A 23,410-nucleotide genomic window follows, 5' to 3' on the forward strand; every position below is an offset into this window, starting at 1 on the left:
AGGAGTCAGAGTCTGAGTGCATCCAGCATGTGCTCTGGATCCAAGAAGATGTAATGTCCAAGCACAACTTCCAAGCCATATATATCTAAATCCTGAACCTGTGAGCGAGTTTCAACCTGATCCATTTTAGGATTGTGAATGCAATTATTTTTAATTCCATTTTTCCTACTTATTGTACTTGCTAAACTACAAACCTTGCCAAATACCCAGTGAGTCCCTCTGTATTGTGATTATTTGCATATACAATGAAAAGAAGCAGACTGCAGTTAAAATCCCTTCCTTTCACATCTCCAGGAGAAGGACAGTGAGATGATTTTCCAGCAGCGTGCGTTATCTCTGTGCATATTTATAGCACACTGTTGTCTAGAGGTGGTCAGAATTTTTCCATCAAACTGTGATGTGGTGGAAATTTGAGTTTTCAACAAAATGGTGGGTTTTTTTTAAAAGGGTTTGCTTTCTGCAGAAAATTGCTATTTTTCATACAAATAAAACAAACCAACTAAATAGATGGGGGGCGGGGGAGGGGGGGACACCCTGAAAACCTCCAAATCAAAAAAAGTTGAGGCCAAAACCTAAAAACATTTGGTTTTTGGACAAAAATTTTTAGTTTTTGCCATTTCAATGACAAGTTGAAATTTTCCATTGGAGAAAAAAATTCAGATGATCTCTACAACTGGGAGTTGCACATGTGTAGTAACTGAAAACCTGACCCTCTTTTTTCACCTTTTTGTTTTAATTTAATCCTAAATATGGTTTTTGGAGATTAATTTTAGATACCCAGTTTTGAAACTGTTGGTTATAACTTTCTGGGTCTGATTTCCTCTTGCTCTGCATCTAGTATAGTCATTTATATCACCATAAAGTGAATGTAAATATTACCACATCAGAATGGTAGCATTTTAAATCTACTTTGCCAAGTATGAAAGAAACTATAATGAACAAAACTGTGTCACTTCTTCACCACATTCCTTTGCTTGTACGTTGTAGCTCCATCCCCTTCTGTCTAGATGCTTCTCTCTTTAGATTGTAAGCCCTAATTGGCAGAGATTGTCCCTTTTTTGTATCTGTACAGCACCCAGAACAGTGGGACCATGCTCCCATTGGAGGCCCTGGGACGTAAACATAATATAAACATTTAATGATGATGAGTTGTGTGTTATTTGGGCCCAATTCTGACATTTTCCTGTCTTTCTTTGTTCTTCTTTTCCATGCTTTCCTCGGTATAGCAGACCACTTAGGAATTGAATTCATGGGTAAGTTTTCACTTTTCTTCCTTTTACGTACTAATGGCGATCTCTTGGGACTCAGTTCATTGCCAGTTGAAGCCAGTGGAGAGGCTGCCATTGACTTCAATGGGCTTTGGAGCAGTCACTCAGGGCCAGATTTTTAAGAATATTATTGTGCCTAGAGGGGTTTTTAAAAGCACCTAGGTGCCTAACACTCAATGATTTCAGTGGTTGTTAGGCTCCTGGATGTTTTTTGAAAATCCTTCTAACAGCTACTGAAATCAGAGTGTTAGGCACTAAGATGCCTTTGAAAATTCAGCTAGGCACCTGAATCCTTTTAAAATCTGGCCCTGGTGTTTACATTTGCAACACAAGTTAGATTTGTTTAGTAAATTTTGGATTATCTCACAATTTCAGCCTCATGCTCCCTGAGTATTGTGGGGGTTAAAAATTCCATATTTTATTTCTGTGTCCTCTAGCACAACATAGTGTGGAAAATCTGCTGTGTCATAGCCATTGAGAAGATAATACTCTATATAAGATTTTAGACACTGGAAAAGATTCAGTAGTAACATATCTGTCTTGCTGAAAGAATACTGTAAATGCTAAAATGCTTTTAAACTTGATGTTTTACATATAATTAGTGTTGTAATAAAATGGTAAAATTTAACTGAGGCTGAAACAGGCTATTGATTCAGGAAGATAGTCTGAAGCGAAATGATAAGCGAGCGATAACCTTTATTTTTCAGACAAAACCCTTTATTCAAAGTAGGGGAAAATATTGAATCATGGAAATCACTACGCATAGGTTTAGAAACTGAAAGAAGTACATCCTTTTGACTCCGATGCTTAAACTGTAAAAGAGCCACCAGCCTGAGGGAGTGTTGAGTTTACTCGGTCAAAGCCTCACCTGACAGCTGATGTTCAGCAGATAGCACAGAAAGAAAAGGAGTACTTGTGGCACCTTAGAGACTAACCAATTTATTTGAGCATAAGCTTTCATGCATCCGATGAAGTGAGTTGTAGCCCATGAAAGCTTATACTCTAATAAATTGGTTAGTCTCTAAGGTGCCACAAGTACTCCTTTTCTTTTTGCGAATACAGACTAACATGGCTGTTACTCTGAAACCTGTCAGATAGCACAGGCACTTTCTTTAAGAATTTCAAGCTAATCCTTTGCAGAGTTAGAGAACAAATTCATCATTTGTGCAAGGCATTTTGCCTAAGCCAGTAAGTAAGGTTGCTAATATCTGAAATACAAACTTTATACAGTATTCCTTAACTAATCTGTCACTTGCTCAGATTATGCAGCTATGCCTTCAGTTTGTCTTGCTCTAGATTCATATTACAAGTAATATGAAACAAAATATTATTTTGACATAATCATGAGGGAACTTTATTTAAAACACACGCTCACATGCACAAACCACACACTAACCCCAGTCCAAATAGCAGTAAACGCAGGATTTGTGGGTTCAGAAGAGCTTTAAGATAAAATCTGGCCACTGCTTTAGCTTTGTCATTTAATTATCTCATGATTTGGAACTTCTATCAAGGCACATTCCTATTATTTAAAATAAAAAATGTATTTAAGCAGTAACAGGAGGTAAGTTTTTTTAAAAAAAGAATTTGTGTATATTTTTACATCTACATGTCAGTAATTAATAAAACTCCATATTGATGATAAACTGACAAAAGAAGGGCCCTGCCCAGCAAACGCTATCTCCATTTCATAGAATCATAGAATATCAGGATTGGAAGGGACCTCAGGAGGTCATCTAGTCCAACCCCCTGCTCAAAGCAGGACCAATCCCCAATTTTTGCCCCAAATCCCTAAATGGCCCCCTCAAGGATTGAACTCACAACCCTGTGTTTAGCAGGCCAATGCTCAAACCACTGAGGTGAGCAGCCCTGCTTATGTTAATGCTGTCACTCTCACCTGCATAACGGTTTGCAGGATCTGGCCACATAGTGGGAAAATGTAACTATTTCAAGTCTTCTCAGTTTTTCAAGCCTTCTAAACACCTTAACCAATTTAGATAAGACTTAAGCAAAGGTAATTTAGTATTTAATCAGGTCACAGAAAGGCACAATGTGACTCTGTAAAAATCAAGAAATTCAGAGTGCTGGATGAAACTCAGGGCTCAGTTCGCTGCTGCACCTGAGCAGAACTAAGGCACAGTAGAGAGTGGGATCTGATAGGCTGATAACTACCAGTCCAGTCCCAACATAAGTTAAACTACAGTGTGTCTGTGGGGAGGGGTGGGGAGCAGTGTTAACTTCAGAAGACCTTCTGCTTGCAGAGAGTCAGGTGTGGTGGAATCTTGCTCTTCCACACCTCGTCTGCTATTATCTCCTCACTGACATACCCTCTCCGCTTTTCTAAGTGGCCCCCTGTCTCCTCCCCTGGCCCTCGAAACACCTGTCCTATCTTAACCCTTAATCAGGGTGGTGGATCACCAAATGAGTGGTGGTGGTAGAGATGATGTAGGACATAGAGACCCACCTTCTCCAGCTTTTCATAAGGGTGATTCCAGGGGAAATCTCCAGCTCGTGTGTCCCACTGTGCTTTGCATAAGCAGTCCTAAGGGAACTTAAAGGACCAGAGAATTCAGAACTCTGTTCTTAACTCATTCCCTCCCAGAGTAACAGATTCTTTAAGCCATATAAGCAAGAAAGCATGAGTGAAACATTATATATATGTATACCTATAATATGGTTTGCAACTCATGATTATTAATCGATAAAGACTGGTGGTTCAGTTCATTCAGAAATTTGGGTGCTTAAGAGCCCAATGGAATTAACAGAAGTATCTCCACTGAGTTCTAGGTATGAAAAAATCATCAGTATCATACCTAGAAACTTCTCATTTAAAACCCCAGATAAGTAAGTAGATCAGGAAATGTCTAGGAAGACGCGATTAGATTTATCCCTTTTATTTCGTTATGGCTTGTGGATTCCTCTGTGTTAACCCAGGTGCTTTTGTTTTGCTTGTAACCTTTAAACTGGACCTCAAGAAAGCTATTCTTGGTGCTTAATTTTGTAGTGGCTCTTTTAAAATCTAGCAATAGCCTGAGTTCCCAGATGTATTTTCTTTCTTTTTTTTTATTAATAAAATGTACTTTTATTTTTAAGAACAGAATTGGATTTTTGTGTCTTAAGAGGTTTGTGCACGTTTAATTAGGTGGTGGCAACAGCTGATTTCCTTAGTTTTTCTTTCTCAGCTCTTCCCTGGGGAGTGTGTGTGTGTGTGAGGGTACCCCAAAGGAAGGAATTCTAAAGTGCGCCTTCGTGGGCTGTCAAAGGGGTTCTGCACTTGGGTGGTGGCAGCATCTACCAGTGCAAGGTCAGAGAAAAGCTGTAACCTTGGGAGTTTAATACAAGCCTGGAGTGGAAAGTATTAATGTTTAGAGTCATTGTAGGTCCCCACCTTCTGCACTTGATGTGCCAGAGTGGGGAATTATCCTTGATAGCCTTAATGTGGTTCCAGTCAGTACAGAACCAGGAACTTCAAAGTGCATGCAAGAAAAGTAAAATATTTTTTAGAAAGGTTGCCTACATTTTTATAGTTCTTTATTTATAAAGTATAAACAATTTTACAAATCTTTACCGTAAGTATATAAAAATACTGTATTAATAATTATAAAAAGGAACTTTCCACTTTGTTTGCAGTGACATGTGCTGATACAGTAGTGAAGCGTAAAAGCTTGACTCGGTCATTCAAAGCTTTTTGCATGTGTTTAACTTTATTTCCGGAAGAAGAAACCAATTTAATCAGTGCATTTGCGTCCATTATTAAAGTTAAACATCTACATAAGTCTTTGCAGCATTCATTCTTCACTGTACAATCCTTTCTACATAATCCAAGACACATTGTTTCTGGGTATTCTTTGTGTATGTGAGTACAGGTATGTTAGGGACCTAGCTCTTTGATCTTCAACTCCATAGAAAGATTTATTTCAAAAGTTTATTTGTATTTAAGAGGCAATATTAGTACCTCCAGCTATGTGAAGATTTTCACTGCTATAGCAAAACTCTCACACTTGACATCTTCACTGTGATTTAGTAAAATTGGTAGCGTGTGGGAGGCCAGAAACGGTGTGATTTTGCTTTATTAATACCATTTCATGAGAATTTAGCTGGAAAATCACAAAAATGATGCCACATAAAGGACACCGAGTGAAATTTCTCACTGTGTTACAATTTTGAGAATGGTTTAATAGTTTTGCCACTAATCTGTCATAAAATGAAACGTGGGATTTGTACACAACATTAATAGTGACCCAGTCAAAAAACCAAGAATGAAAGAAGCAACATATAAGCAAGAGCATGACAGGGAAAGTTGGTTTGCATGAGAGGTAAAGATCAAGTCCCATTTTTGGTATTAGCTATTTTCTGTTTTCTAGATGATATTGCCTGTACAGATATGCTGAATGTCTGGACTTCACTTTACAGGGTTAATATCATTACATATACTTTTAGAATCAAGAGAAATCTTTGTTTAAAAATTGTTAAAATGAGGAAAATTGTGTTTAACAACCTTGACATATTCCTTTACATGTTCACAATAGAAACAAAATTCTGTTCCTCCATGCACACACGTGCAGCTTCTATTAAACTCAGTGGAAGCCATGTGAGCACAAGGGAATAGAGGTTGGCTTTGAAAATGGGCACTTTTGTACTTTGAGCAGAAGTACCAGTTTTTGTGAAACTCCAAATGATGATGAAATTCTTTATGTTCCTCTAACACCTAAAAAGTGGAAGTATGATCTTGTGATTGAGACACTCGACTGGGACTTGAGATCTAAATTCAATTCCCAGCTCTGCTATAGACTTCATGTATGGCCGTGGCCAAGTCAGTTAATCTGTGTGCCTTAGTTCCACATATGTAAAGTTGGATAATCATGTTGCCTTTCTCTCGCCTTTTGTTTGGCTTGTCTATTTAGACTGCCAGCTCTTTGGGACAGATGCTGTTTCTTACCAGGTGTTTGCACAGTGCAATGGTGATCTGATCTCAGTTGGGGTCTCTGGGGGTGCTACAGTAATACAAATATATAGTAATAATCTTCCATCTGAGGATCTCAAAGCACCTAGAAATGGTACTAAATAAATTTCTTAGAACTTCTGCAGGTAGGAAAGCTGGTAAGCAAAGATTAACATGTTGAACCACAAACAATTTTGATCAAAATATAGTCTGCATAAGTGTAAATTACATTAAAGGGTTCATGTCAAGGAAGGGCGGGGTGTTTTTTTGTGGTGGTCAGTAGGATATAAAGTGGTAGATGAATGTTGGAGCTCAGAGAGCAGGTATCATTCACCTAATAACAAACCTTAGAGGTTCATTAATAGTACTGAGTAGGGATGGAATATGGATATCATTGTTACATAATACAAATTTAAAATATATAAGTGAACCAAAGATTCTCCCACAGGAACAACAGGAGACTGACTGCTAATGGAAACAGACTCATGCAGTTGTTTATTGCCACCATTGCTAATACAATAAGTTACAGTGGGTTACAGAATCAAGATCTTCAGAAATAAACAACATACTGAGCCACAGTTATCTGCATTGGTGATTGTGATGTCCTATATAGGGACGAATAGGGTAGAGCCAAACTAAGGTGTTCATGCTCTTGATCATATTGTACAGGAGAAAAGGACCAAAGGAAACAGCAGTGAATTAAAGAATCCCTGCAAAGGCAAAGAGAAAGCCAGCCACTGCTGGAAATGCTGTATGACCACCATAACTAATGTCCCATCGTGCAGAGAAGAAAAAATTAAGGACAAAGGATGGAGTAGTGGTTGGATGGAGGAACAAATAAGCTGTGTGAATACTTGAAGACCCAATACCTTACAACAATAAGGCCTTAGCACCTAGTGAGAATACCCACGTGTCCAGACTCCTCAACTCTTGTTATGCCACAGCAGTACGTGATGGGATACAGAGGTAAAATAAAAAGCCTCATGCAGGAACAAGAAGAAATCCATTGGACTACTGATGAAAACATAGTTGTTATGCAAGAGGAGTCCTCCTGCTGGGGCTGTTAGGAGCCAAGCCAACATCAACTGTATAAACAAAAATTATGAAATAATAACAGAAACCTACTCATGTGTAACTGCAAAATAAATATTGCAGCTGCAGAGGACTGTGCGGCAGTGTGTATCTGCAAAACAAATTGGCAACTGGCATTTCTAGTCTGTTATGATTACTCCTTTATTTACACTGGTGTGAAATGTGAATCAGCCCCAAACACCATTTAATTAGGGCCTTGTCCAAAGTAAATGTTCTTCTTTAGGACTGATTCACATTTCACACCTTTGTAGATCAGGAGTAATTCCATTTCAGTCGGTGGAGTTACACCACAGTAAAACCAAAGTGAGGGCAGAATCAGGCTCTTAATTAATCAGGCATAACAACTCACAGGAGTGAACTAAGTAGAGCAACAAACTAAAACAGGATTAAGATACCACTAAAATTATCCTTTTTGGATCTTGTAATTGTGAATATGTGTAAAGAATTTCAATTGTTCATATTCTAAGAATTTAAAAAATTGTCTGTATCAGAAAAGCTGGTGCTTTCATTTGGTTTCTTTAGCTGACACCTATGTAACAGTCCTCTCTGTTTTCAATTTAGGGAATACATGACGTGGTTAGCTAATCTATTCTCTGACCTTGAATTTTATCATCCACTGTAACAGGCACATTTTGATTCACAACGCCAATACAAAACAGGTTGTATTTGCTGGTGGGCAGTATCAGCTAAACTAAAAACGGAATATTTTTGCTGTTTTGCCTAAATAAATAAAAGGCAAAATGTACTAGTTTCAGCACAGCTCACAATCTATACGGTTTGTTGGCTGGGCTCTACACCTGCAGCAATGTCTTAAAGCAGCAAATAAACAAATGAAAATAAATACCTGGGATAGCATAGAAGGACTTTGCTATCATTGAACATTATCACCCAGATTCTCAGCTAGTGTAAATTGGCATAGCGTTATTGATTTTAGTGGAGTGACATTGATTTACATCAGCTGAGAACCTAGCTGTATGTACTCTAAAGATAATATATTCCAAAGATAAAGTTTAGATTTTCCTGGATTCCAGTTTTTACAAATAAGCATATAGATCCTTTTTCGATAGTAATTTCTTTAGGGCATGAACCATGTTTGCTTCTCTGTTTGTACAGTGTCTATCACATCAGGGCTTTGATGTTGGTTAGTCCACTGAGCATTACAACAATATAAATCTTAAATAATTATTTCATCCACAATTGTGAAGTATAACAATTAACACTTTTTATGATACAATTGTATTGATTTTACTAAGTTGCTAAAGAACTAGTTAATCAGAAGACATCACAGAACAAGTTACAAGTTCCAGGAGAAGGAAGAAATCCAATCTTTAATTGAACCATCAAGGTGTGCATCTGTTTAAATTGAATATCCATGTGACAACTGTAATGCTTTGGGGTTGAACCCAGACCAGTGAAGGGATGTGTCACCTCCTGCCCTGCAACTCTGGGTGCCTTAAATGCTATGCTTCTGTGGTTTACAGCCATGATACCAACAGCCAAAATATAAGCATGTAGGTCACACCCTGGCTTCCGTTGCCCAGTTACTTTTTGCAGTAATCTCCCAGTCATGAATTTCCCCAGAAATGTCTGCCCTGCAGTGTTCAGCCCTCACAATGAGCACTCAGAGAAGTTAAATCTGCTGCTCTTTTAAGGAGCCAGTACACTACAGTTTATTAACTTAACTGGGGTAAACACCCCTTCTCTTCAAACACAGCATTGAGTTGGTTTGTAGTAAAAATAAAACGAGTTTTATAAACAAAAGAACACTGGGCAAGTGATACTAGGTAGAAGAAATAAAGATAGAAGTAATTACAAACAAAAGGAAAACATGCTTCTAAAACTAAAATTTAATCAGCCATTGTTCTTGTTCAAGATGATTTTTTTACTTACAACAACTTCTCCAGTGTTGATTGTCTGTTCCAACCAGGATCCACCCTTACAGGATCAAAATGTTGGTGTCTTAGATCACTCAAGAGATGGATATCCCAAAGTCTTTCAGCAATTCCTTAAATCCCCAAACTTTATCTTTGACTTCTAAGTCAGAAAGTCCTCCTGGGGGCTCAGCTTTGTTCTGCTTACTGTGCCTTTCAGGGAGCTAACACCAGTCACTTTTGCAGTTTCCTGTGATTTTACAATGCAAATGATGGTCCTATAATCTCTGATGCAAATAAATAGTCCATTGTCCAGGTCTCTGGTCACACCTGGCTTGGTTTGTCAGTGAAACAGAGATATTTGCCTTTCAGTTTGTCTGAAAAAAGTACCCATTTAATCTCTTTCATCTGTTTAGTCTCCAAAAGATAATATGAGAGAGTATCCATAATTTCACCCAAACCACTGTTACAGACATTTCACTGTGATATTAACAATCAATGTGGTGTTAGCTTTCAACTGACAAGATGACACCCAACCAACTATGATGACAGCAACATGTGAGGTGTATTGAGCGGGTCAGGCCTGCTGAGTTTCACTGTACCTACCAGGGATCCCTTTGCCATCTGGCATTGGGGTGCTCTGAGGTCACAACCATATTGCTCCGTAAGCCTTCTGCTTCCTTACTCAGTCCCTCCCTATTGTTTGTTATCCTTACTCATTGTACCTTTTCTAAAATTAGCACAGAAGCTTTGTTGTAGAGACCATGTCTTTCTCTGTGCTTTGTGACATACTCAGCACTTTTATGGGTACTCCAAAATAATAAATAATAACAATAACAATAAAATAATTAATAATAAATAATAGCATGCTGAGGCATGGCATAACTTTGGAACTTTAGCCCAAACATGTTCATAAGGGTGGGGTGAGACTTATGGCATTCTCTCCAAAAGCTTTATGCTGAGCAAAATGGCCACCTAGCACCTTTGGAGACCAGAGGAATGGGCATCCACAGCTCAGGAGAGAATAAGATTGAAACGGTTGATGGCAGCAGCAGGGACATCAGGGACTGTGAGAAACTAGTGATAGTATGTATGGGGCTGAGGTGAAAGGGAAGCCCCTGTGCGTTGAGTGATAAACAACACAGATTGCATCAGGCTAGGTTGACAAAATGTTTAAACTGGTGTTCAAGGCTGATGCCCGATTCGGGGAAAATGTAGTCCTGTGTGTGTGACTTGCAATCTGTTGTGAGCCTTTTGTTCAGAATTACTCTCTCTATTTGTCTCCATGTGTTATTTTTCCAGTTTGTTTCCATTTTCCCCACAAATGATCTTCAATTACCTTAAAGTGCTTGTGAAGAACAAGAAAGGGATTTACATTCTATTTAGTGTAGGTGGATTATGATAATATATAGCAACTATTTCCCCTATTGACGATTTCACCAATAAAACTGTCACTTTGTGGATTACATAGGCAAAATTATTCTAATACATTTAATTTACCTTGATGACCTTCCTCTCCCACTTCTGACGTGACAATATATTCAGCTTTCTTCAGGAGAAAAACTCTGTGTGGGTGTGGTTGTTCCTTTCTCCCACCCCTGACATATTTATATATATTTTCTTTTATGGTAAAATTTCTGGAAATACAGAAAGTTTGTGTATATAAAAAGCCAAAGTTTGTTGGTTTTGATGTTTGTAAAATGGGTCTAAGTCCAAAAACATAAAACAATATGTCATAATTGATGCTGTATATAGCTCTTACTATTGTATCATTTTCCATGGGCAAAATGAATGTGCGTAGGGGGTGGAGGGAGGGAGCATGGGGGTTTGTATTGAGAACAACATATTGTCTGTGGATAGGAAGGAATATTTGTGGGGCCTTAAACAGTTGGATAATTCATATAAAGTTCCAGGTAAGTGTTTTCATGTTCCTCCTACTCCAAACCTCTTGGCAGTTGTGTCCAACGCTGTGCATTAGAACATGCAATCCCAGGTCGTCACACCCAGATAAAAAGGAATATATACATCTGAGACCAGATTGTGCGAAAAGTACACAAGGAATAATGCATGCCTAATGTGTGTGCATGGTTTATGCAATTGATCGTGTAATTATGTGCACATATATGTAGACATTTTGTGGATATTTTTTGTTTTGGGCTCAGGACTGTGCCCATTGGGCTTCTGCGTGGCTGGTACATCTCAGTGCTGACTACTGTTTATCTCAAAATCCAGATCATTCGATTCCATGAACCGTGAATGCACAGTTGTGCATTTAATATGACCTTTTATGCAGAAACAAGATGGATGAGGTAATATCTTCTATGATACCTCACCCACCTTGTCTCTCTAATATCCTCGGACCAACACAGCTACAACAACCTTTAATGCAGTGAGTTTCACAACTCACAATAGTTGATTTAGCCTGAGAAATCACTGACACAGACAGACAGACACCACAAGACAATATTGATGACATCAGATGGCTTATTATCGGAAGGTTCTACTCCAAGCTTTGCAAACAGTATGTGAAAGGTAGCTCATGTATTTTAAGCATCATTGTAAAATGGCCAGCAGGAAAGACGCTAAATCCTCTTACCACACCGGATGGCATGGCAGAAGTAGAACTGTTCTTGGGTGAGACTGCCTAGCTTTTCTATAAATTGGTACCAAGGGCCTGGGAAGCAGCCTTGGAGGTGGTAAGTACAGCACATTCCACATGTGAATCCGGAGCTCATTGTTACTCAAGTTACTTATTACCTGTTTCACTTTCCTCTAGCTGTAAATTTGCCCCTTACCATGCATTGAAGTGTTTCCTGCAGGAAGCTGTGATCCAAAGTTCTGCCAAATTTGTGGAAGTATGAGGGCGTTGGTGCCACTTTGCCCCTTCTCCCCATGACAGGTGCCACAGCCCTGGCAAATGCATCCAGCGGACCATACCAACATGGTGGGTAATCAAGCCTGGGGGCATCTACCTACCACACAATGGTAAGTACCACAATAAATGTTCCCATGACACTGATGCATTTGTAAGATATGTAAAAATGTGTAACACTACTGATGTTTCTGAAAGTGAACTGAATCTTTCTGTGTCCTCTATGCCTAGAATGAGTAAAGAGGCTGTTCCTCCACTAGTTACTGGAAGAGGAAGAGAAGGGTAAGCAGTGTGAAAATGTTGCCAGTGCACTGTAGATGCCTTTGAATTATTACTTTTATGTACACTTTCTTTTCTTTTTCAGGAGCAGCTGAATATGAAAAGGTGGAAAAAGCGCTGAGTGGTAGCTGCTGCTGTTTGTTGTTAATACAGTTATTTGCACATGCATTCTGTAACTGTGTTTCATGGTACCCTTCTCCTGCACTTAACTGTGTTTTGAAACTAAACTGATCTAGGCTGGAGGCCATTGTCATTCCATAACCATTGAATGGTTTCATGACAACAGCCTTTGCCTCTGATTAGAAACAAGTGAGTGATGGTACTACAGTTGCCCATATAATATGCAAATTAGTCATGCTAAGCATCAGCCCAGGGAGGCACTACGGTATCTGCAGGATACGTAACCAAAGCTTTAGTAATGATGTTGTCAGTATCACAGCCTTCCTGCATGTTCAGATTATGGAAATGTGTTCTGTAATGTAAATCTTCTCATCTTTGTTACGTGCCGTTGATGACAATCAGGAATTTTCCTCAAAAAGTACGGATACAGCACTTTACAAGTATCATCTGGTGATGCCTATATACTTTGTTCTTTCTGGCCATAGCCGTTAAATCAGAAATCCCTTCACTCTTAATATTGTTTTAATGTTGCCTCCCAATATCTTCTCATAATTTTTTTCTCTTCACCAGGCATAAGGTGATGGTCTTGATATCTTCTTGTGACAGATTCTTTAGGTTTGAATACTTAACCATACTTAACCAAATCCAAACCATCTTTAAGGTGTCCAAGACAGGGGGGTTATGAACAAAATCAATTAAAGGACAGAATGCACTGACAGAAGAAAAGAAAGGGGATAAGAAAAAAATGAAGGAGAAGGGGTCCCTTTGTGATTTATGATACTGTATATCAACACGATGCCTATAGCATTAGTAACTGAAGTAAAGAACCTTGGTCTTCAAAAGCACTTGCTTCTCTGTTGAGATATAGAGCACTGTGCCTGATCCAAAGCCCACAGAAGTCAATGGGAAACTTTTCACTGGGTTTTAATACAGTTTGGATCAGTCCAGTAGGGGCTGATCCATCTCTCATTGAAACCAATGGAAGACCTTCCATTGACTCTAATAGGCATTAGATCAGGCTTCACACCACTTAGAACTGGGAAACTTATACAGAGCAGAGTAACTCTGACACATCCTCTCCTGTATAGGATGCTAATGGTCATATACAAATGTGCACAAGCCAGGCTTACTGTAACTTCCTTTCTCTTCTATTCCCTGGCCAGCCTTCCTCAATTTGTCCTGTCTTTTCTATGCTAATATGTCATCTCCTGCAGTTTTGTAAGTTTATTTATCAGTTGGGTAATTTTATTATTGAAATGATGAGTATGAACTATTAGTAGGGTAACTGGAAATCGTTCCTAAATAACACAACTGTTCTAGCTCTTTTTAATGGAGAGAGAGAGAGAGAGAGACGCACACATTTGGAAGTGTTGCTCATTTTAGTTATAATGGCTCTTCTTGTCACCACAAGTGATACACTATTTGAAAAACTGGAGTTTCAATGTGACTTGGATTGCTGGGTTAATAAAATATGGATGCTTGGAAAATGAATACAGCAATGTTAACTCAGTTAATCAGCTTTAGAGAAACAAAAGTGCATTTTAGTTACTATAAGATGCAGTGGCATGGGATATTAATGAAGTAATAGGAGCTGCATCTTTTTCTGTGTGCTGCCCTTTAATTTGTCCATTATTTTCATTCAGCTAACTTAAATTTTGTATGCGATCTTGCAACAATGGAGGTTTGTTTCTGACAGGAGAAATGTAGACACATCTCTTGTATGCAGATTTAAAAGGAAAAAAATGGTGTTTTCTTGAGTCTGTAGAAAGGGTTCAGCCTTTCCATACACCACACATGATGTCTCTGTGTTGAGTTTTTCTGCATGTTACAAAGACAATGTATGGACTTTTCAGGATCAAGGAGGTCTATACTTGTAAACACTTAGAGTGGCATTCTCTGGACAATTAAGGCCACCGCACAGTGCTCAAGCAGTGCAAAGGAGAGATGAAATGGCCAGGAGAGAATTCCCCATCCATATTTACTCCAGTGGAGAATTAGGCATACAGTTACTAAGGGATCCTGTTCCAGTGGTGTAGATTAGAGCTTGTTCCTAACCATCTGTACATAATGCCTGAACCAGACAGCATTGACTTTTCACTTGGACATGGATAAAAATCTATCCCTTAATTGCAAATGTTGTTGATTTTATTTATGGGCAATTATTTTAGACCCGTTTTTGCTTCCGGTGGAATCAGTGGCAAAATTCCTGTTCAGCCCTTAATGTTTTATAAGTCTGAAGAAGAGGAGACTCTACCCTTTATGTACTCTATGGTGATGAACATATTGCTGCCAGTCAACAAATGTTGCATGATGAATTTGTGGACACCTGTATTCATGTTGCTTATCGGATGGTGTTAGCATGTGCATTATCTTTGCAATATGCAGAAAAATCTACTACATATTTAACATTGTTCATGTCAGTAACGTCAGTTGGACTTTGTGCAGGGATAAGGTTCTGCTTATGTGCATCCCTTTGTAGCACTGGAGTTTTAATCATCGTCAACTATTTGGATTTTTCTCTCATTTTTGCCCTTTGTGTGAAAGGTTTTTGTAATGCAGTCCATTGTCCTCATGGCCAGGTCAGGTGTTGGGGAGGTGTTGTGGCAGCCCATGTTGTGTGTTAGTGTTGGCTACTATCCTGATTGGGTATATAGACAAATAGTTCCAGGTCCCTCTCTGTACCCAGTTGCCTCCATAAAGAATCCCCTTTTTACCACTCCAGCTGAGCACAGTCTTTCTACTACTATAACAGACAAAGTGTGAAATCCTAGATCTATTTAAGTTAGTGGCAAAACTCCCACTGATTTTAATAGGGACAAGATTTCACTGTATATATTTGATATTTATATTTATTTTTAAGTGCGACGGTATATGGGACTAGTTGGTTACAGGTACCTTTTCTACCTCCCATAGTACTTTTTCAGGTGATTTCTGATGTTGATTCCCAGAAGGTGAAACACTAGTTTTAGCTCTGTCATATTATTTGTATTTCCAAAGTGTTGACATTCAGTAATGTATGTTGCTATATAACCATTCACACATCCCATAAGGGTTAATTTGGCTGCAATCCACATATTTTGTGTGTAGTAATGGAGCTTAAAACAAGATCTTGACAGAATTTACTTGAGATCTCCTAAAATGCACACAGTTAGTACATCTGTCACGACTGTTTTATAGCAATGATGGGTTTACAGAGAGAAAAGCCCTGTTAGTTTACTGAATAGTACATTAAATATTACATTCTACTTTTCATTTTACTTGATTCTTATTCATTGTCAATACTGATTTTATGGCTGTATGAGACGAAAAAGGAATCTGTTGAAAAATTAGTGTGCCCTGCCGTACTTTTTTCAGAAGAGACTGTGAATCATGCTGAACTGTGCCTGATTTCTGATAGTTTTGTGATGATAAATAAGAACTCGTATGACAATAGCAAACTCAGTTTCACTCGTGGCCTAAGCCAACGTTTCAACCTAGCTTTTCACAGGATAAACCTAGTCTACCAGGATGGCAACCCATTATAGCCACTCCACAAAATGAGTGAGTTTATCAATGGATTGTGGTATATGCTTTGTGAAAATGTGACATGGCTTATATTAAACATCTCTCCTTGAATGTCTTAGAGCCAATACCATTTGAATCTTTAAATATGACTTCTACTAACTGAACCATTTCGTGTTATTCCTGCTTTCTTATGTCTTAGAAGTCATCACATTCATGTTGTCCCACTGATTTTTTTCTATTTTATTTCTCCATTGCACATTCTTTAATTTACCATTTTTTGTATTTTCTAATTTTGGTATCTTCTGAATCTGAATTCTTCTCGCATCATCAAAAATCAATTAGGCACAAAGAAGGCTTCCTGTCTATCATGCTGTTTGCTGGCATGGTGACCTTGTATTTCTATCACTTAACTTTTTTATCAGAATAGATTCTTGACCTATCGCTCAGTCCTCAACCAGTCGACTGCTTTTTTTCTGGTCCCTACACTTTGACCTGTCCAGTGTGGATGGCCCCATTGGGAGTTAAAACTCCAACCAGCATAGCTCTCTGGGTCATTGGAACACATGGACCTTTCCACCACATCAAGATGAAGTCCACAAGGAAGGTTTGGTATCTTGGGGCTAGATTGATATATTTTTTCTTTTTATTGTCATGTGTATTGTGTATATACACATATATAAAATATACACACATACAGTAATATAGTGGAAAAGCTCCTCCATATTTAAAATGGAACCTGTTTGTCCAATTTTATTGAAGCAATGTATAGGACCCAATGGGGTCCAAGAACCAAGCACAAAGTTAACCATAGGTATTCTGTGAGGTAGTGAAATGGGGACAGAATCTGTGTGGTGGTTTTCTGAATGGGACATGTCCTTTTTTGGATGTAATTCCCAATGTTTGTGAAATTGCCCTAGAATCCAGTGAGGACTGATGGGACAATCTGAAAAGGGGTATAATGTTATGGGAAAGGTGTTAATGAACTGCATGTTATGAATTACTAGTATGAAACACTCTGTAGAAAGAATTAAGTTGAGGGGACAAAAGGAGTCCATGAGAATCAGTAAAGCAACCACATCCACATTCTGTTCCCATGTCACTTCCTCACAGGATACCTATGGATAATTTTGTGCTTAGTTCTTGGACCCCACTGGGTCCTATATGTTGCTTCAATAAAATTGGACAAACAGGTTCCATTTTAAATATGAAGGAGCTTTTCCACTCTATTACTGCATGTGTGTATATTTTATATGTGTGTATACACATGACAATAAAAAGAAAAAACATATCAATGTAGCCCCAAGATACCGAACCTTCCCTGTGGATTTCATCTTGATGTGGTGGAAAGGTCCATGTGTTCCAATGACCCAGAGAGCTATGGTGGTTGGAGTTTTAACTCCCAATGGGGCCATCTACACTGGGCAGGTTAAAGGGATTGTTTAAGTACTCTCTGGCATCTGGATGGAGACTAGCAGAGGAGCCAACTCCACTAGACACTGGCTATAGTCAAATCCGTCTGAAATTCCTTTCTGTTGTAAAGCAGCTGCACAAAAGTAGAGTTATTACCAAGGCCTGCCTCAATTAGTCTGTTCAGGGTTTTAGAACCTTGCTTTCCATGCTACCAAGGGCAGTGACTTGGGTCGTAGGTGAAAAGTACAGGGCATGGGCAGGCGAGAAAACCTGTGCTAAAAGCAAAGGGACTGAGACCAAGGATGAAAGAGAGAAGAAAGTTGTTTCTGCCAACAGACTTGAAGAAGAACTCTGTGTAAACTCGAAAGCTTGTCTCTTTTACCAACAGAAGTTGGTCCAATAAAAGACCTCACCCACCTTGTCTTTCTAATAGCCTGGGACTGACACAGCTGCAACAACACTGCATACAACAGGGCTTTACTCAGCTTTGTCCTAACTGGAGTATCTGCAGATGGAATTATCAAGATACAGGTTCCTCTTTTCAGGATAAGCAAGAACTATGTGCATTTTGTAAATAAATACATTATGCTAAAAATACCCTAATCTGGCTTTGCCACCAATTCCTCTTCCAGTTGGAAACCAATAGCAATGCCCAAAAGTGATACCACTTAGCAAAGAGCAAATATACATATAGTTGTAGATGAATAAAATATGTATTTCCCCATGTAGAACTCATTGTTACTTTCACTTTTGGATCATTTTAGCAGAATCCTTTTTAAAATATGGTATCCGGAGAAACGATCTCCTATGAATCAATTATGTCCTTGAGTAATATATGGTAGCTATAAGATGGATGTGGTCTAATATTGGGACTATTGATTATAACCCAATGACATTTTCTATTCTGGTTAATTGAATACAGAGAATACACTGTACTCATACTATTGAGCAACACTGAAAAAGACTGTTTTGGCTTTTCCGGTAGCTTTTGCCACTAAATCCTACCTGACTCTCTCATCTCTATATGGCAATAGGTTGTAGCACTGTTAAAGTCTGTTTAGCTACAGGATATAAAAAAGCTGAAACATTTTACAAGTTTCATATATTTAGAGTAAGCTGTTAGGAATGCTTTATACACGCTGCACAAATGTAGTCTCTGATCCTGTAAAGACTTAGGCCAAGGGTGGCCAACCTGAGCCTGAGAAGGAGCCAGAATTTACCAATGTTCATTGCCAAAGAGCCACAGTAATAAGTCAGCAGCCCCCACATCAGCTCCCCAACCCCGCTCCCAGCGCCTCCCAACCACCGGCAGCCCCGCCAATCAGCACCTCCCCCTCCCTCTCCCGATCAGCTGTTTTGTGGGGAGCGAAGAGTCTGGGGGGGGGAAAGGAGCGCAGGCACTGCAGGTTCAGGGGACGGGGCAGAAAGGGGTGGAGTGGGGGCAGGGCCTGTGGCAGAGCCAGGGGTTGAGCTGTGAGCACCCCCCAGCACATTGGAAAGTTGGCGCCTGTAGCTCCCGCCCCGGAGTCGGTGCCTAGACAAGGAGCCGCATATTCACTTCTGAAGAGCCACATATGGCTCCGGAGCCACAGGTTGGCCACCTCTGACTTAGGTGCATGTTTAACTGTAGACATTTAGGGCTCCATACTGCAAAGTGTTTAGCACTCTATCTCTAATCAAGGGAAGCATTTGAGCATGTGCGTAACTTTAAGCACATGAGGTGTTAAAGAGTTTCACTGACTTCCCTAATGTGCTTAACATTAAGCATGCTAGTTTGGGGACAGAGTGTTCAGCACCTTGCAGGATCAAACCTGTGTGTGGGCCCTATTCATGTGTACGAGTTTTCAGGATTGGAGCCTTATTTTGCAACCATATTGTAGATTCTTTATAAAATAAAAATGGTCTAAAATATATTTCCCAACTGTTTTGTAAATTGAAGGCTCTGGAATAGTTTATTATCCTCCTCCCCAGCCCCCCAATTAAGTATGTTAATAAAAATTCATGAAACTAGAATTCCAAAGGAAATCATGTGTTGTTTTTCTCATAAATACATTCAATGACACGACATTACTAGACTCTCTCATACTTCATTCTTTATGGCATCAGGGGTGTACACCATCCATCAACTGCTTTATCCTTTTGTCGTCTTTATTGCTTGCTCAATCTCCTCTGTTTGATACTTTCATTTCCTCCTTCATTCTTTTGCTCATGGTGTTCCAAAAATATTGATGGTTGTGTTGATAGTCTAGATGTGCTGGTAGAGATGCCTGTGAAGTCTTCTGCTGTCCAAAGGATGTTATCTCTTGCTGTCATTACTCTTCCATTATTGTTCTTGAGGAAACATCTTTTTAGATATTTACTTCCCTGTATGGTTTTCCTTTTATTTTTCATTGCTTTGCACAGCTCTGTGTATTCAGCCATTTCTTATTCATTGCTCAAGTTGGTATCACCCTTGCTTTCTCTGTCAGTCTTTTTCTAATCTTACAAAAAATCCTACTCCTGATATCCCTGCTTATTCATAAGTGTATGCAGAAACACCTTGCATCTATTATTGAAACTTCCTTGTTTTATTTCTTTTATGTTAGAGCTCAGAACCTGTTATATAGTCCAATAATACATTCTAGTCTTCCAACATTTTTCAGCTTTATTTCTGCTGGTCTCTTCTTCATGTTTTTTTCTGTCTCTAGCAAGATGACCCAACCCAATATGGTCATTCGTGGTACTGATCTTCTTGAGATGAGTACATTGAGCTATGTACTTTATACAGGACTTGTTAGCAGTGGCGTAGCTAGGTGGAGCGAACAGGGGGAACAGACATAAAGAAAGGCGCCACCCGCTTGAACTCACCGGGTGGCGCTCTGGGTCCTCGGCAGCACTGAAGGCCCTCGCCGCCGAAATGCTGGACCGGCCGGCGAAGACCCGGAGCGCCACTGGGTGAGTAAAAATTAAAAAAGGCACCAAAAATTAAAAAGGTGCCACTTGTGCTCAGTGGGGGAGCAGCTGCTTCCCCCCCCCCCCCCAGCTACGCTACAGCTTGTTAGAATAAAATCAAACTCAGTCTTTGTTTCACCAACTTTATTTTCTCTGCGTATACTTGAATTCCTGTCAAATCTGTTTGGAGTGCTCTATGGTCTGTAATGTGGACATTACTTATTTGCAGCATGCAAACCTGTTTCCTCTAATTTCTAACTCTGCATTTATTGTCCTTTTAATGTGCATTGGCACTGTAGCTTCCAAAACAGTTTTCTCTTGCTTTACACCAGTTGTTCTTTTAGTTTTGTCATCAAATGCTTCTTTCCATTTCTTCTCTGTGACTGTCTTAAGCCTTGATCCTGAAAAGACATATGGATGTCAGCAATTAGTAGTGCCATTTACTTAAATGGGACTACTCATGTGCACAAGTGTTTGCAGGATTAGGGTCATTTGTATGGAAATCTGAAATCATTTCAAATTATATACTTGTATTGTTTGCTATGTATTTGTAATTTATTATTTCTGTAAATACATATATTCATACTCAGACCTCGGCCTATCTATAGGGCTTTTACCCTTGATTTTTGAAAATGTGCTCACTTAATTTCTGATGTCCTGCCATAACTGTACTAGTCCTGATTTATTTCTGTTGTTATACTGCAAAAAGAGATTGTGATATACTATATTGCTAAAATAAAGTTCCCTCTGCAGTCTCCAATATATCCAAAACCACAGGTTTTTTTTTTTTAAACTTTAATCAAAAGTGGGTTTCTAAAATGAATGGACTATACTTTTTAGTCAGTTCATAACAGAAAAGTTAGAAAGCTCCCTACTTCTGACATCTTTATTTACACAGTGTAGCACTAATGTAAGGGGTTTTCTATCCATTGCCTGATTTCATGCTTAGTGTTAAATTCTGCATTTAGATGTGGAACTCAAGAGAACCTGCGAATATTCCTCCCAGGTCAGAATTCAGTTCTTCATCGGGAAAGTGAGACAGGCTTAAGATAAATACATCAGCGAGCATTATAATTGTCACAAATAAGGAAGGAAGGAAGTAGGGCTGTCAAGCAATTAAAAAAATTAATCGCCATTAATCGTGCAATTAATCACACTGTTAAACAATAATAGAATACCATTTTTATTTCATATGTTTGCACTCTAAAAAGATAAAATAAATAGTATTTTTCAATTCACCTAGTACAAATACCGTAATGCAATCTCTTTATCATGAAAGTTAAACTTACAAATATAGAATTATGTACAAAAATACTGCATTCAAAAATAAAACAATGTAAAATTTTAGAGCTTGCAAGTCCACTCAGTTCTACTTCTTGTTGTTTACAATTTGCAGGAGATAATGCTGCCCACATCTTATTTACAATGTCACCTGAAAGTGAGAACAGGCATTCTCATGGCACTGTTATAGCCGGCGTCGCAAAATGTTTACGTGCCAGATGTGCATGCTTCAACCACCATTCTAGGGAATATGCATCCATGTTGATGACTGCATAGGCACCAACTTCCCCTCTCCTTGGTGGGTGCTTGACCCCCTTCACCACTTCCTGCCCCTGCACCGCCCTAGCCCTGCCCCCATTCCACCCCTTCCCCCAAACCCCCTCCCTTTTCTGCCTCCTCCCCTGAACACACCACATCGCCGCTCCTCCTGCTCTCTCTGGGAAAGTCCTAAGCGCAGCCAAACAGCTGTTAGGGGGTGGGTGGCGGGAAGCGCTGGGAGGGAGGGGAGGAGCAGGGACACGGCACACTTGGGAGGGAGGGAGGAGATGAGACGGACGAGGGGGGAGCTTGGCTGCTGGTGGGTGCTGAGCACCTGCTCATTTTTCCCCATGGGTGCTTCAGCCATCAGGAGCTTGGCGCCTATCGATGGCAGGTTCTGCTCAAAAACCATCCAAAGCAGTGCGGACTGACACATACTCGTTTTCATTATCTGAGTTAGATGCCACTGGCAAAAGGTTTATTTTGTTTTTTGGTGGTTCGGGTTCTGTAGTTTCTGCATGTGAGTGTTGCTCTTTTAAGACTTCTGAAAGTATGCTCCACACCTCATCCCTCTCAGATTTTGAAAGGCACTACAGATTCTTAAATCTTGGGTTGAGTGCTGTGGCTATCTTTAGAAATCTCACATTGATACCTTCTTTGCATTTTATCAAATCTGCAGTTAAAGTGTACTTAAAACGAACAACAGCATGTTCTGGGTCATCATCCGAGACTGCCGTAACATGAAATATATGGCAGAATGTGGGTAAAACAAAGCAGGGGATATACAATTCTCCCCCAACGAGTTCAGTCACAAATTTGATTAACACATTATTTTTTTAACGAGTGTCATCAGCATGGAAGCATGTCCTCTGGAATGGTGGCCAAAGCATGAAGGGGCATATGAATGTTTAGCATATCTGGCATGTAAATACATAGCAATGCTGGCCAAAGAAGTGCCATGCAAATGCCTGTTCTCACTTTCTGGTGACATTGTAAATAAGAAGAGGGCAGCATTATGTCCTGTAAATGTAAACAAACTTGTTTGTCTTAGTGATTGGCTGAACAAGAAGTAGGACTGAGTAGACTTGTAGCCTCTGAAATTTTACATTGTTTTGTTTTTGCGTACAGTTATGTTACAAAAAAGAATCTACATTTGTAAATTGTACTTTCAGGACAAAGAGATTGCACTACAGTACTTGTATGAGGTGAACAGAAAAATACTATTTCTTCCGTTTATCATTTTTACAGTGCAAATATTTTTAATCAAAATATACACTTTGATTTCAGTTACAACACAGAATACAAGATATATATATATATATATAAATGTAGAAAAACATCCAAAATATTTAATACATTTCAAATGGTAGTCTCTTGTTTAACAGTGTGATTAAACCTGTGATTAATCATGATTAATTTTTTTAATGGCAATTATTTTTTTGAGTTAACCACGTGAGTTAACTGCAATTAATTGACAGCACATGCCTACCTTTGAGTAGTCCCATGAATGCTTACAGTTAGGTACATGCCTGGGTACTATGCTGAATCAGGACCATAATCATGAAGATGGATAGACATTTAA

At 39.1% G+C, this 23,410-nt stretch overlaps 1 protein-coding gene across 2 annotated transcripts in view; it reads left to right on the forward strand.

The window, feature by feature from the left end:
* NRG3 (neuregulin 3) overlaps nucleotides 1-23,410 on the forward strand; it is a 910,532-nt gene that overhangs the window by 780,589 nt on the left and 106,533 nt on the right. The window contains exon 4 of one of the 2 annotated variants that reach the window (XM_084635085.1): nucleotides 1,227-1,253. In XM_084635085.1, the coding sequence (XP_084491211.1) occupies nucleotides 1,227-1,253 (27 nt within the window). The remainder of the gene's footprint in view (nucleotides 1-1,226; nucleotides 1,254-23,410) is intronic. The other variant, XM_084635086.1, reaches the window with a different exon arrangement.

Source organism: Lepidochelys olivacea (assembly GCF_965140295.1).
Source record: "Lepidochelys olivacea isolate rLepOli2 genome assembly, chromosome: 7".
Classification (NCBI taxonomy): domain Eukaryota; kingdom Metazoa; phylum Chordata; order Testudines; family Cheloniidae; genus Lepidochelys; species Lepidochelys olivacea.